General features: G+C 38.9%; 1 protein-coding gene across 1 annotated transcript; it reads right to left on the reverse strand.

Annotated features, from left to right (window-relative positions):
- Positions 1 to 4,930: 4,930 nt before the first annotated feature.
- On the reverse strand, positions 4,931 to 14,878 carry LOC132140498 (WD repeat-containing protein 54-like). Its single transcript, XM_059549276.1, has 10 exons — positions 14,757 to 14,878; positions 14,566 to 14,624; positions 14,420 to 14,486; positions 14,229 to 14,285; positions 13,986 to 14,113; positions 13,686 to 13,786; positions 12,954 to 13,116; positions 12,686 to 12,760; positions 11,997 to 12,059; positions 4,931 to 5,146 (listed from the first exon to the last, which is right to left on the reverse strand). Exons 1-10 carry the CDS (start codon positions 14,764 to 14,766, stop codon positions 4,931 to 4,933), a joined length of 939 nt encoding a protein of 312 aa, XP_059405259.1. The 5' UTR covers positions 14,767 to 14,878.
- Positions 14,879 to 15,715: the final 837 nt, after the last annotated feature.

Raw genomic sequence — 15,715 nt, forward strand, 5'->3', positions numbered from 1 at the left:
AGGTATAGACTAACAGTCTCTGTAACTACTTGAGCTAGGTATACTGAAGATCATGTTAAAATCTCACAATAAACTTTTTTGTTTGTTTTTGTTTATTATGTTTTTGTAGACAGAAAATCTTGTGGAAATATGTTTCATCATCTGAACAATCAGTATGTTGTTAAACAACAATACAGTCCATTGAAAACACTTCTAAAATCATTTTCATTCCTGTCAAAATTAATAATACCACTACTGATGATAAGGTCCGTTTGTTATGGTATTTTATTGCCAGTGATGGAAAAGTGTAAGAGAACAATACTGGCCCATCATGGTATGAAAATACCACAACTTATGGTGATTTGTAACTGTTTTATGTTTTGGTGACTGATTTGTATGAATTCTTACAATCTAACTGGTAGGTTTTTGTACAATCTGCTGATGGAAAATTAAGTTTAGAGGAGGACTTTCCGGCTGTCATGAGATAACGGATATCCAATTGAGCATGGGACCTGATTGGGACCACACTTGTATTTTTTAAATGCAACCGGTTCTGATTAAGAACCAATTCTCAGTTGCCAATCTTTACTGTGAAAATTTTTTGAACTGACATATCACATATACTGTACATACACAACTATACATAGCCTGTAGACCATATTTTGACTCTCTCTCTCTCTCACACACACATGCACTTACGCATGCTACTTAAGTGTTATCTCACTTTTCGGGGCCAGTGTGGTTAGTTCATGATCAAGTCCTGCTACACACCCCCACCACTAGTCAGAAGTGCTCTGCCCCTGCTAACGTGTTGATCGCTGAAGCCTGTCTGCCAGTGCCAAGCCTTTGGTCTGTCTACTCACTCCTCTGTGCCAAGCTCACAACCTTGTACCCTATCAGTGGGCAGCCAGTTTTGGGCTACACAGGGTGATATGGCTAATGATTTGTATTGTGAAAAGCGCTACAAATAAACTTGAATTGAATAATTGAGGTGCAAATTCAGGCTGATGACAATAAACACATTTTTATACACAATTACCTTTTTAAGTTTTGCAATACATCAGTGGACACGGCTTAATGCTTGTCTATAGCTGAGCTATTTTAAGGCCCCCGATATACTTCAAATGAAAAATGATCTGGTATGTGTCATTTCAAAAATATCAGTCCGAAACGTATACAATAAATGAAATGCCACCACTGTAAATAAAAATCTCTAAAATTTACAGTAAAAAAAACGGCAGCTGTTGTTGCCAGAATTCTACCATAACAAATATGGTAACAATGTTTTAGGTTTTACCTTAAATTCAGTTAAATACCGTAATTTCATTAACTGATATGATGTTAATATACCAACCTATTGAAGTACTGAAAGTTTTGTACCTTTGTAATACACTGATAACCACCACCACCAAAAAAAAAACATAGTTATTTCAAATAAAAAACATCAAATTCAAACAAAACTTGAAATGCAATGCAGAGAATTCTGGGAACGTCAGGTTTTTGCCTGTAAATTTTACAGGAAATTACTGTTAACCATTTAACAGGTTTGTACTGTAGCATTTTCACAGTTTTTTACCGTTAAAATCACAGTCATTTTTGAATATACGATAATAAACTTTTGTTTCTATCAAATCATGACATCACATAAAATATAAAAAGGTGTAATAATTTATACAGTTTAATAAAATAAATGAACACTAATAAAGTAAAAAACTGACTCCAATATTTTTTTCCACATTTATTCTAAAGTTTTCAGACTATGAGCCATTCACATTTAAAGTACTGACTGTGGAAATGGAAAGGTCCTTTTGTATATAAACTTGACTCTTTTGTATATAATCTGACCATCGGTACCTGTCTCACACCTAGGTACACCGTCATTGCATCTTCATGTGTTTAGGGCATATGCGCGAGTGTTGCAAGTCATGTTTCCATTAATCTACACACCGGGCAGCAGCGCGGGGTTGTTGGAAAGTTCGGAAACAGTACAGCCTACCATCGCTCAGCCTTTTCAAACTTCTTTTTGCCTCCAAACAAAGAACAAAAATAAAATTTGTTTGAAGTATTTTGGGGCCCAGGGTGTCCAGAATAAATATTTGCATGCATGACAGTGTAGTTAAGGTTTTTAAAGCAGAGAATACAGGTGCATCTCAATAAATTAGAATGTCGTGGAAACGTTTGGCTTACATTTATCAAAAACCCACCAATTCTCAACCAAATCTCAACAAATTAGAATGCTTCATAAGACCAATAAAAAAAAATTTGTGAATTGTTGGGTAGGGGCTCCTTTTGCTTTAATTACTGCCTCAATTCGGTGTGGCATGAAGGTGATTAGTTTGTGGCACTGTTGATGTGGTATGAAAGCCCAGGTTTCTTTGACAGTGGTCTTCAGCTCATTTGGATTTTTTGGTCTCTTGTTTCTCATTTTCCTCTTGACAATAGCTTGACATAGATTCTCTGTGGGGTTCAGGTCTGGTGAGTTTGCTGGGCAGTCAAGCACACCAACACCATGGTCATATGACTTTGCACCCCAAATCATCACAGACTGTGGAAACTTAACACTGGACCTCAAGCAACTTGGGCAATGAGCTTCTCCACCCTTCCTCCAGACTCTAGGACCTTGGTCCTATACAAATACAAAACTTGCTCTCATCTGAAAAGGGACTTTGGACCATTGGGCAACAGTCCAGTTCTTCTTCTCCTTAGCCCAAGTAAGACACCTCTAATGTTGTCTATGGTAACAAGAGGAATACGACAACTGTAGCCAAATTCCTTGACACGTCTGTATGCCTTGACCCCAGCCTCAGTCCATTACTTGTGAAGTTCACTCAAATTCTTGAATCGATTTTGCTTGACAATCCTCATAATGCTGCGGTTCTCTCCATTGGTTGTGCATCTTTTTCTTCCACACCTTTTCCTTCCACTCAACTTTCTGTTAACATACTTGGATACAGCACTCTTCTTTGGCAATGAATGAACCAAACTGAGAGACCATTTTGAAGGCTCAGGAGTTTTGAGTTGATTAGCTGATTGGCATGTTACCATATTCTAATTGGTTAGGATAGTGAATTGGCGGGTTTTTGTTAAATGTGAGCCAAAATCATCACAATTAAAAGAGCCAAAAACTCAAACTACTTCCGTCTGTGTGCACTGATTTTATTTAATACACGATTTTCACAATTTTAGTTGAATTACTGAAATAAATGAACTTTTCCACGACATAATTTATTGCGATGCACCTTTACTTCTCATGCAAGTGAGCCCAGTCTCATGAAAATGCACATAAATATGCCAAATAAAAACAGAAAACTGTGGTATTGATAAGCAAAAAATGACTTTGGCATGTTGCTTGCATATGATACGCACGGGTTAGACCTTGACCTGCACATAATAAACAGTTTCCACGTGCATATGATACGAAATTTGTTGGAGTGCATATGATATGCAGTTTTCACGTACACATAATATGCATCTACCCCACAACCCTAATCCTACCCATTGTGCATTGTGAAGGCCAGCGCCATGGCCTCACAACCAGTTTAAGAGCGGTAACCTCATGTACTCAGTTTGTGCTGTTTTTCTTTAGGATTAGTTTGTATGCATTTTTCATTCACATTTGTTGCAAACATTTTTTTAGTTACAAATAACTCACAGGACACAAAGGTCATTTCACATACATTGTATTTTATTTAGTTGACCATACAGAAGTATAGTTTTGGGAGCGCTCACCATTAGTTACTTTTGTCATTTTGTTTGTGTAACTATTTGTTTCTGAGCTTACCAGTGTTGGATTCCACACCCGGGAGAGATCCAGGAAGTTGGCTGGCTTAAAGGGGTGGCGTTTGGAGCAGGAGCAGTTTTATAGGGGAGGTGGCCTAATTGGACACTACCATTGTTTATGTCCTGGGGGGATAGCTCATTCTCTGCTTAGATATTCTGGGGTTTGGATTTATATTTTATTGAGTACTTTTGTTGAATTAAGATTAATTAAATGTTTATTACTTTTGGAATAAGTTTTATGTAGATTTTGCTGTTATTTGTAGCTTGTGTAGTAGTGTTGTTGTTGTTGTTAGTCTTCCCCTGTGTGTTAAAATTGGTCTGATCAGCCAATATATAAGTCCCCGTTGTTTCTTTGTAAGAGTTAGTTGTATTTTTTGTTTAGAGCTTTAGTTACTGTTTGTTTATTTGACTTTTGTTTTTGGGCCCAAACCTTTATTTTCACTTTGTTGTCATGATTTTTGGGAAATAAAAATCCTTATTTTTTAATTTCCCTTGCGACTCCTCTTGCTTAACTGCTTGGTCCCTGACACGCATAAACAGTAGGCTAGTGCAAGTAACATAGTAGGCTATGTAGTTTAGGTGATTCTATAATCTAACTTCTTTATTTCCAATCTTGGACACCACACGCAGCTATCTGACCACAAACAGGAAATACTAACTTTTTTTGCTACCTTTTTGATTCGTTAATAGCCTATCTGGCGGTCTTGCTGGTTTTTTTTTTCTTTTCTTTTTCTTTTCTCTGAACAATTACATTTTGGGCTTAAAGTGTGTTGTAACGCAAGCGTTACTCAACATGTACCGTGTAAAATATTACTGAAAATTGATTAGTAATGCCTTACACTACTGCGTTACAGCAAAAAGAAATATGTTACTGTAGCTGATGCATTACTTTTGTAATGCGTTACTCCCAACACTGGAAAGAGTAACACCCCATTGAGAGAGAGAGAGTCAGTTAATGACAAATTCATGAGATTACAGTGAAACTGACTTGAGAATTCATGTCACAACATAGTTATCTTTTTCAGATTTTCAATTATTTCTTGCTGCATGTTTTGTTTGTTAAAACATTAGAACAAAATACAGAGAAAAATGTTTTGTTTTGTTGCAGTGCCCCATGGGCAAGAGTAGGACAGACCAATGTATAAAACAGCTCACTCGTCATTTCCTGTTCTCACAGGACACAGCAGAGGAGACGGGGCTCGGGAGCAGCTGTTGGAGCGGGTGGAGTGTGCACACGTCTCACTCTGGAGATGACCAGATGAATCATCAGCATGAAGTCAACTTCTTTCTCACTCCGCTTTCTATCCCTCCTTGTCTCCAGCCAATCTCCCTCGTCCAGCATTTGTCTGTGTGTCTGATCCCACTTCCCCCTCCTGCTGATTCCAGTCTATTTATATGAACTATTTACAGGAGACACTTTTTCCTAATTTCCTCCTTGCGTCTGTTTTTTCCTCAGCTCCAGACTGGTGAGGAATTACTTTGTCAATCCCTGTGTGGCGAAGCTTTCCCAGCAGGCTCAACGCTAAAGCAGATAGATTTTGGAAAGTCTTGAGAGGGGGAGCGAATGCTGCGTGTTCCATCCAGACATCTCCAAATTAATCATTCACGATAATGGGATGCGTCGGGCAGCTTTTGTTTGCTGAACATCAAAGCCGGGTGGCTGGGTTTGGCTATTGCTAAAAATACGATGACAAACAGGCAGGATAGAGTGAATAAACTGTCATGTTTTATATGGAAAGATTATTGTACCCAATTCAATGCCAGTTCAATCTCTTATTCATGAATAAAACTACATGTGCGTCTGCAGAGTATTATAATTGTGGTCACTTGCATCTGTGCCGTCCTTGAAACCCTCTCCCCATCACATTTACATAAATAAACATGTAAAATCTTGCATCAAAACATATTCCATTCAGCCTAATGAGCCTGTTATGGTCCCTTTTGGCTTTTATAATACCAAGTATTGAAGCCAGAACAAAGCAGACAACTAATGCATGCTTATTTAAATCAAATAGCTAATTAAAGATAAAACAATGTGCCTGTGTGTAGCTGTCAAGTCCAAAAAAAGTATGACAGTCTCTCATTGCACATTTCTTCAACTAATATGCACTTCTGACCCTGTGGACTCTGAGATATTAAACAGGTAAATGAAAAACAGACAATGAAACAGAAGTAGCGACAAATATTTTTATTTTGTACTCTGAGTGATAGAAGAAAAATGTAGGGTGGGACTTGGTTATATCCGGGAGAAAGGAGTGGGGTTTAGCAGGACTAAATGACTTAAGAAAACCTGTACAAGAAGTCTATTGTTTTCATGGGAAGATCAAGCTATGATTAAAAAATTAAAACAACCAAACACGCACACAAACACATGAATGAATCAGGGCTAACTGAAACAATTAAAAACCTTTCTGTTATTTGAAATGAAGATTTACTGAAAAATATTCAGCCAGATTTAATCTGATGTTTTTAAATCTGAACAAAAAGAGGGAAACTGATATTTTATAATAAAAAAGTAATTCCTTGGAAATAAAAGTGGCCATAGTAGAATAAACATAACATGACATACATAGAAAACACAGAAAATAACTTTTTTCAACTCCTGCTTAAGTGTAATAAACAAGCATGTTGTGTCTTCTGGAACTGCATCGTGTCCCCATCCCCGTAGCCCACAGATCTGATGTGTCTGGAGAACACTATTGAATTTTACATGGCCTGTAGACAGGCCATATTTTTTATTACCACAGATCACACAAAATACAATGACCTTAAACACATCTTGCTGTGCTCTAGTGCTGCATGGCATTGTTACATATTTCCATTAAACCCACAGCCAGTGGAGGTCTCATTGACACTCTCTGGACTCCCTCCCTTTCTGTCCACCATCAAATTTGATGGTCAGCAGTCTATTCTCTACCCATTAGGTCTGTCCCTCTGTGTCATTGATATTCACCCTCTCTTCATAACAGATATAGGGGGAAAAAGTGTCATCCATAGGACAAAGTTAAAAGTCTTACAAAAGAGACCATGGGGTTTTATCAACAGCAGACTGGAAAGAGAGGTCATGTGTGGATAATACTATGGGGGTACAACAGAATTACGGACATAAATATTATGGGGAAAATATACAGTCAAATGAGCATTTTAGATATTTTAGTGGGTTACTGGTAAAACAGCTTGACATGAAAATCTGCATTCCTCTGGTGTTCTGCTTTGAACATATAAAAACAGAAGCCTGCATAGATGAAAGATGTAATGACAACAAAACGTTACAGTGTGAAAACAGGGTGTAAATCAAGGACAAGGACTCATCAGGGCCTCATGGCAGGTGCACAAAGGACACATCTGACAATAAAAGTCTTCTTTTATGGCTTTTATAATTGTGTGTGTCTTACCCCGGTAAATACGTGCTGAAAGTGGCGCTTGGTTTTGCGTTTGCCTATCGCGGGACTGCCCAGTTTCGATCTGCTAAATAGTGAGGCGTGGCCAAAGCCAATAAAAGTACTTAATTAGCTGTTTTGTAAGCACTTGTCAGAAGAAACAGCCAAGCAAAAGAGAAGGACAGCAGCTTGTAAGTGTTTTGTCACGTTTTCTCATTAGACTACTGTGATCGTCATTGCTAGGAAAGTTTTTGGTTTAAATTGTGTGTGTCTTACCCTGGTAAATACGTGCTGAAAGTGGCGCTTGGTTTTGCGTTTGCCTATCACAGGATTGCCCAGTTTTGATCTGCTAAATAGTGAGGCGTGGCCAAAGCCAGTGAAAGTACTTAATTAGCTGTTCTTAATCAGGCAAATACAAAAGCGGTCGGTTTCACCGCGGCAGCGGTCGCAGCAGCCCTCGTGTGAATCCTCCTCGTGTGAAGACGACGAGTGTAAAGACCATCGACTCTACCTGCGCGAATCCACCGAGCAAGGAAACCGACAGGGCACTTGAGTATGGCTTTTTTCCCCCTTTCTTTACTTTTTCTATAGCTTGTTCTCAAATATTTCTTACACTTGTAGTCACTATGTGCTAACACTCGAAGAGCACGCTACGTACATCGCAGGAAGGCCTGTCTGATAAACCTACGGCCTGTCCCTCTGACCTCTACTACTACTACTACGCTCTCTATTTCAGTTGGTCTCTGGAACTGCCAGGCTGCAGTTAACAAAGCAGACTTCATTTCTTCTATTTCTACTCATTCTGGTCTCAACCTCATGGCACTGACTGAGACTTGGATCAAACCTGAAGACACTGCCACTCCCGCAGCCCTCTCCACTAATTTCACTTGTTCCCACACTCCTCGAACCACTGGGAGGGGCGGAGGTACTGGTCTACTTATTTCAAAAGAATGGAAATTTGATCTTCAGCCATCACCTACAGGTAATGGTTCATTTGAATCACATGCCATTACTGTAACCCACCCCGTTAAAATGCACTTTGTGGTCATTTATCGTCCCCCAGGTCAATTAGGAAACTTCTTGGAGGAGTTGGATGTGCTGCTATCAAACTTTCCTGAAGATGGTACTCCTCTGGTACTGCTTGGTGACTTCAACATCCACCTAGATAAACCCCAGGCTGCTGACTTCAAAACTCTGCTCACCTCATTTGATCTCAAGCGAGTGTCTACTACAGCGACTCACAAATCAGGCAACCAACTGGACCTCATCTACACGCGCTGTTGCTCTGTGGACAACTCTTCAGTTGCTCCACTGCACACCTCAGACCACTTCCTCATTACTGCTAACCTAGCACTTACTCCTGAAGCGGCTCACACTCCAACGCAGGTCACCTTTCGACGGAACCTACGCTCACTCTCTCCATCGCGCCCATCTTCTTTGGTTTCATCCTCGCTTCCTGCACTCTCTCAGTTTTCAGCTCTGGACACGAACAGCGCTACGGACACTCTTTGCTCCACTTTAACATCTTGCTTGGACAACTTTTGCCCAATGCTGTCTAGACCAGCACGCACCACCCCATCTGCCCCCTGGCTGTCCGAGGTTCTCCGTGAACATCGGTCTAAACTCAGGGCTGCAGAGAGGAAATGGCAGAAATCAAGAAACTCTACCGACCTCAGTGTGTATCAGTCACTCCTCTCTTCCTTCTCTGCAAATGTCTTCACAGCTAAAACATCCTACTACCACAACAAAATTAACAGCTGTTGTGATGCTCAGACACTCTTCAAGACTTTCTCTTCTCTTCTTAATCCGCCCCCACCACCTTCTCCATTGACTCTTACAGCTGACGACTTTGCAGTTTTCTTCACAAATAAGATAAGAACCATCAGTGACCAATTCTCCACACAGACTGAGGACAACTTCACAATGACCGACGCACACTCTTTCTCCTCCTTCTTCCCACTCTCAGAGATGGACGTTTCCAAACTTCTCCTGTCCAATCATCCTACTACTTGTCCACTTGAACCGATCCCCACTCACCTCCTTCAAGCGATCTCTTCTTCAGTCATACCTTCGCTTACTCACGTTATCAACTCCTCTCTTCACTCTGGAACATTTCCCTCAGCATTCAAGTAGGCTCGGGTAACCCCACTGCTGAAGAAACCAACTCTAAATCCAGCGCTTCTTGAAAACTACAGACCAGTATCCCTTCTTCCATTCATTGCAAAGACACTTGAGCGAGCTGTGTTCAACCAGCTTTCTATGTTCCTTGTACAGAACAACCTCCTGGACAGCAACCAATCTGGCTTCAAAAGTGGCCACTCAACTGAGACTGCTCTGCTCTCGGTTACTGAAGCCCTGCGACTAGCAAGAGCAGCTTCAAAATCCTCAGTACTCATCTTACTGGACCTTTCTGCTGCTTTTGACACTGTTAATCACCAGATTCTCCTGTCCACCCTCAGAAAGATGGGCATCTCGGGAACTGCACTCCTGTGGGTTAAGTCCTACCTCTCTGACAGATCCTTCAGTGTGTCTTGGAGGGGTGATGTTTCTAAGTCACAACACCTTGATACTGGGGTTCCTCAAGGTTCAGTACTTGGACCACTTCTCTTCTCCATCTACATGACATCATTAGGATCTGTCATTCAGAAGCATGGCTTTTCTTATCACTGCTACGCTGATGACACCCAACTCTACTTCTCATTCTAACCAGATGACCCGACGGTAGCTGCTCACATTTCAGCCTGAGTGACATTTCTAGCTGGATGAATGACCATCACCTTCAGCTTAACCTTACGAAGACAGAACTCCTGGTGATTTCAGCTAACCCATTGCTTCATCACAACTTCTCTATAATGCTGGGTTCGTCAACCATTACTCCTTCGAGGACAGCCAGAAACCTAGGAGTTGTGATGGATCATCAGTTAAGCTTCACAGACCACATTGCTACAATGACCCGGTCCTGCAGATTTGCCTTATACAACATTAGGAAGATTAGACCCTTCCTGTCAGAGCAAGCCACCCAACTTCTTGTCCAAGCTCTTGTTCTCTCCAGACTGGACTATTGTCATGCTCTCCTGGTGGGCCTTCCTGCATGTACGGTCAAGCCTCTGCAATTGATCCAGAATGCAGCAGCGAGGGTTGTCTTCAATGAGCCAGAAAAAAGCTCACGTTACTCCTCTCCTCATCAGGTTACACTGGCTACCAGTAGTACTGATGCTTGCCTACAAGACGACCACTGGCACGGCACCAACATACCTAAACTCACTGGTTAAATCTTATGTGCCCTCCAGAAGTTTGCGCTCTGCAAGTGAAAGATGCCTTGTGGTGCCATCCCAAAGAAGTTCAAAATCACTCTCACGGACCTTTTCCTGGACTGTGCCCAGCTGGTGGAATTACCTCCCAATCTCAATTCGTACAGCTGAGTCTCTACTCATTTTCAAGAAACATCTAAAGACTCATCTTTTTCGCCAGCACTTAACCAACTAATACTAGCACTTTTCCTTTTCTTGTCTTTTCATTTATTTATTAAAAAAAAAAATAATAATAAAAAAAAACCTGGCTATGCGTTTTGTACTAGACTAACTGAGACTTGTCATTGCACTTGTATACTGTTGTTGTTCTCTTGTTGACCTGACTGCTTCTATTGTTCTCATTTGTAAGTCGCTTTGGATAAAAGCGTCTGCTAAATGATTAAATGTAAAGTTAATGCTGATGAATATATTACTACAGTCATGGACGAAAATGCTGCTTATTTACAAATATGCTCTTGAAAGAAAATTTTGTCATGAAGTTGATCTAAATGATTTTCTGTTCTTCTGTTACACAGAAATAATCCTGAGGACCATTAAAACCCACTGCACACATGTAGGGTGACCACGCATCATCTTTTCAGTGTCTGGTTTTCATAGATGCTAAAGGGTATGTAGCGTACATTCAGACATCGTACATAATCGACCAATTGTGGCATGCAAGAAGGTGGGATCTACAAACAGCTGTCAAAACAATGCAAATACATGTACATTATACATATAATGTATGGGCACTGTAGAGAGCGTGTCAGTTGGAAAACAAAGCCTTGCCATTTTAGGCAATTTAGACATCCCTAATTTATGTTTGATATGTTTTACATTTTGAATAGAAATGAGTGCTGGACATGTTCTAATATGTTATGTGATGTGTTTCATAGATGTTTTTATATGAATCAATGCACTTGAATGCACTTTTGGTTGAATCAAATATGCTAATTCTGATCTCAAAATTCAAATCTTCAAAATGTTTCAGAAAACCATTAAAAATATAAGATCTATTGCCATCTACTGGTACACATTTATAATTGCAATAAAAGTCACAGTAAACAATTTTTATTTATTTTTATTTTTTTATTGTCACTGACAAATGTTTACAAAGAAACAGAAAATAGCAAAAACTATGACAACAACAAAATATATAAAATTTTCTATTTAACATTAAGCTAGATACAATGATTTTGTTTCTAGACAAATGTAAAGAATATTATAATTCCATTTGGAAAAAATAGCCTCTGCCGTATTTAATATTCATACTATTTATAATGAATAAATACTTTACAAACTATTTTGATATGTTTTGTTTTCTGAACCACAAATAGGATTACATGCCATCTGATTCAATTGCACATCCAAAATTGTTCAATGAGGTAAAATAAATTGTTCAGTAAATACATTAATATTAAACAAACAATACAATACTATACTTCTTATACTATACAATACTAAACAAATGATGTCGGAAGAAAATATTAAAATTTTACTATAGTATCAGAGCACAAAAGAGTATTTTGTACTTAGCACAACTGCCAATCATGTAGACATACGATACTTCACAGAACTTGGCTCCAAAGATCTGTGTATCAGTCACACACTCATTGTACATGTGCTCAATCTAGAAAAGGAGGAGAAAAATGTGGGAGTATATTTAAAATCAGCTGAACACAAAAAAATGCTTTTCAATTAATTTTAATTTAATTAAACTACTAATGGGGTTTAAGTGCATGTACTCCACCGATCAAACGTTTGGGGTTGGTAAGATTTTGTAATTTTTTTGAAAGATTTCTATGCCCACCAAAATTAATATTCTAAAAATATTATCACTTTTTTTTATTAATTTGTTATAAATTTGTGTTATGGCAAAGCTGAAATTTTCACAATTACTCCAGTCTTCAGAGTCACATGATCTTGCAGAAATCATTCTAATATGCAGATTTGCTGCTTAGTAAACATTTATTATTATTATTATCAGCGTGGGAAAATAATATTGGTGCTTACTACTTTTGTTGAACCAGATACTTTTTCCAGGATTTCCAGTTAAAAATAACTAACAAATAGAATTTAATTGAATTAGAGATAACATTTACTTTATAAATGTGTTTGCTGCCACTTTTGATCAATTTAATGCATCTAGCTGAGTGATATAATTAAATTCTTTCAAAAAAAAAACAAAAAAAAAACTTCTGACTGACCACAAACTTTTGAATGGTACTGTACTGTATTTGTCTGTGAGTGGTTTACCTCTACACTATTAGTCTCTGGAGTCAAGCTCAGATGCCATACTCGAACCCAGGAGTCTTCTGCTGCAGAGATCAGCTTTTTCATTGTACAAAGGAAAACAATATCAGTATAGAAGAATTTACCATTATAAATAAATAAACTGTAATAAAATAACAACATTTATAATAATACACATCTGAATACAACAACTTCTTGATTTGTGTTCTTAATTACTATTTAAAATGTACATATGTATAGTTGTGTACATTAACTGTGTGACATCTCTCACCAGTCCAGTGAATGGGGCGATATCCAGTGAGTAGATCCAGCGTGCATGGGCATTGACTTCTGCATGCAGTATACCTGTGACCCCCTCATACAGACGGATCTGTCCCGTCCCATAGCCAGCAATGACAATGCCCTTCCAGAGTTTTACTGAAGAACAACTTGTGCTGAGAGATACGTATATACATATTATATAAATGATGTACTGGCATCAGTATAGTGGTCCTCTTTCATCAAATAAATCAGATGAGCACATGCACATGAGTTTTTGTGTAAATTGTTTGTAAAGTCAGTCTGCATGAATTTGCAGATTAATGAAAAGGTTTAGGAAATTCCAGACACTGCATTTTGATAAAACATAATCATTAAATTAAATAACTTAAAATAAAATAGATATAGTGTAAAATAGATATCACTCCTAAACAAAAATGAGATATAGTTGTTGTTTTTTTTATCATAGAACAGTATTATTTTGAGCACCAGCATTAGTCTGCAAACTTCTTTTAGGAATATGGCCATTTCAGGATTCTGTACACATAAATCACATTGTAATTTATAGGTAGGGATTATAGACAATCCTCAATTCTGAGGTTTACTAACTGTTCGTAAAAACGGGAAATGTTTCAGGAAGGTCCCCCTAATGTACACATTTCTCAGAATATACTAATATATCTGTGAATGTTTCATGAATGAAACCCATTGTATCTTGTATAGTGAGTGTTAATTCCCAACATACTCAAAACCTGGGATCTTGTTGAGCAGTTGAAAATCTTCTCCTGATTTCCACACACAGAGGAGGCCAGAGTCATCAGCACTTACTAAATCAGCAATGCACTCCTAAAAAAAGAAATCATTTTAATAATAAAACACTTGAGCACACAGTAACTTAAACCTTAATAATAAAACACTTGAGCACCCAGTAACTTAAACCAAATGAAGAAAACATGAAAAAAGAAAAAACCCAACAGCTATAAATAGCGTTTTCCCTACGGTTTACAAAAATAATACTTATATGAATGTTACTGTAAGTAAATACCAGATTGCCTGAGCACTCAGAGGCCATGTCTGTGATTGCCTCTTTATGTTCCTCCAAAACCTTGGACAGGGTGATGTTACTGCCTTTACTGGGAACGTCAAACACCAGCACTGAGCCAGATGAGACCCCTGAAGGAAGTGTGAGGAATTGGAAAGGGCACTTTTAGTGCACATACTAAGCTTATATGTAAATGGTTTAGAACAGTACCCTATATAGCCACTGCTGACAGATGAAGACACTTACCTACACAAATATATTTTTCCCGCACCGCAGCAATTCCTCGGGCAAAAACTGCTTTCGCTGGAAATTTTTAACAGACAATATCAGACAGGTAGTCAAAACCTAACTTTGAAAATGAATAAAAAATAAAATAAATTAATAAATAGGATGAACACATTTAGAGTATTCACAGAAACACAGAAGTGTGCACTGACCAGTAGGGGTCTCTGGCATGTCCAGTGCATGCCAATAGACCATAATTGATCCATCCGATTCATTCATCTGATGAATACACACAGTTCAAGTCATGTTTACTAGACAAATAAACAATTTTAATAGCCTGGCATAACACTTGACCTACCTGGATCCCCTTCTGAGAGGTGAGAACAAGAAGATCTCTTGAGGGCAGGACACACCAGGCTGCGTGTCAGACAATAAAGTGTCAGATAAGTAATGTAGTGACAGTAGTTATACACTGTAGGCAAAACTGCTCTAAACCAGTATAATCATCAGCCTTTATTAGAATTAAAACGGTACTTTAGTCTTAGCTACTTACCTGCATTATAAGTGAGGAGCTGGTGGCCACGTTTCCCTCTTTAGACTTCAGCTGTCGGTGGGATTAGTTCAGCCCGTCCCAGGAGGCGCTGACCATGTTCACCACGTTGGCGTGGACCCAGGGGCGATTCTAGGATTTTAGAAATGGGGGGGCACAGGGGGGACCAAGAACAAGTCAGGGGGGGCCAATCAGAAAATTCAACTGAAAATAAATACTGGTTTAGAAAATATTAAGCACAATTTCTTGTGTAATGCCACGTGCTCTAATATAGATGGTAGATGATTTGATATGATATGATTTGATTTGGTATATGATATAGATTTTGTATGGATTAGACAACACAGTTCTGTTCCAATAAATAAAAAATAAAAATCACACAACATTATTTTATTTACTTTACACATTTTCAACAAAAATTGTGTGTGTGTGTGTGTGTGTGTGTGTGAGAGAGAGAGAGAGAGAGTGAGTGAGTGAGTGAGTGAGTGAGTAAATGAGTGAGTGAGTGAGTGAGTGAGAGTGTGTGTGAGCGACTATGTGACAGTGTGTGTGTGTGTGTGTGTGAGAGAGAGAGAGTATGTGACTGTGTGTGTGTGTGTGTGTGTGTGTGTGTGTGTGTGAGAGAGAGAGAGAGTATGTGACTGTGTGTGTGTGTGTGTGTGTGTGTGTGCGTGAGTGTGTGTGTGTGTGAGTGAGAGAGAGAGAGAGAGAGAGAGAGAGTATGTGTGTGTATGTGACAGTGTGTGTGTGTGTGTGTGTGTGCGTGAGTGTGTGTGTGTGTGAGTGAGAGAGAGAGAGTATGTGTGTGTGTGTATGTGACAGTGTGTGTGTGTGTGTGTGTGTGTGTGTGTGAGAGAGAGAGAGAGAGAGAGAGAGAGAGAGAGAATGTGAGTGAGTGAGTGTGTGTGTGTGTGTGTGTGTGAAAGAGAGAGAGAGAGAGAGTATGTGACTGTGTGTG

The sequence above is a fragment of the Carassius carassius genome, chromosome 5, assembly GCF_963082965.1.
Source record: "Carassius carassius chromosome 5, fCarCar2.1, whole genome shotgun sequence".
NCBI lineage: Eukaryota > Metazoa > Chordata > Actinopteri > Cypriniformes > Cyprinidae > Carassius > Carassius carassius.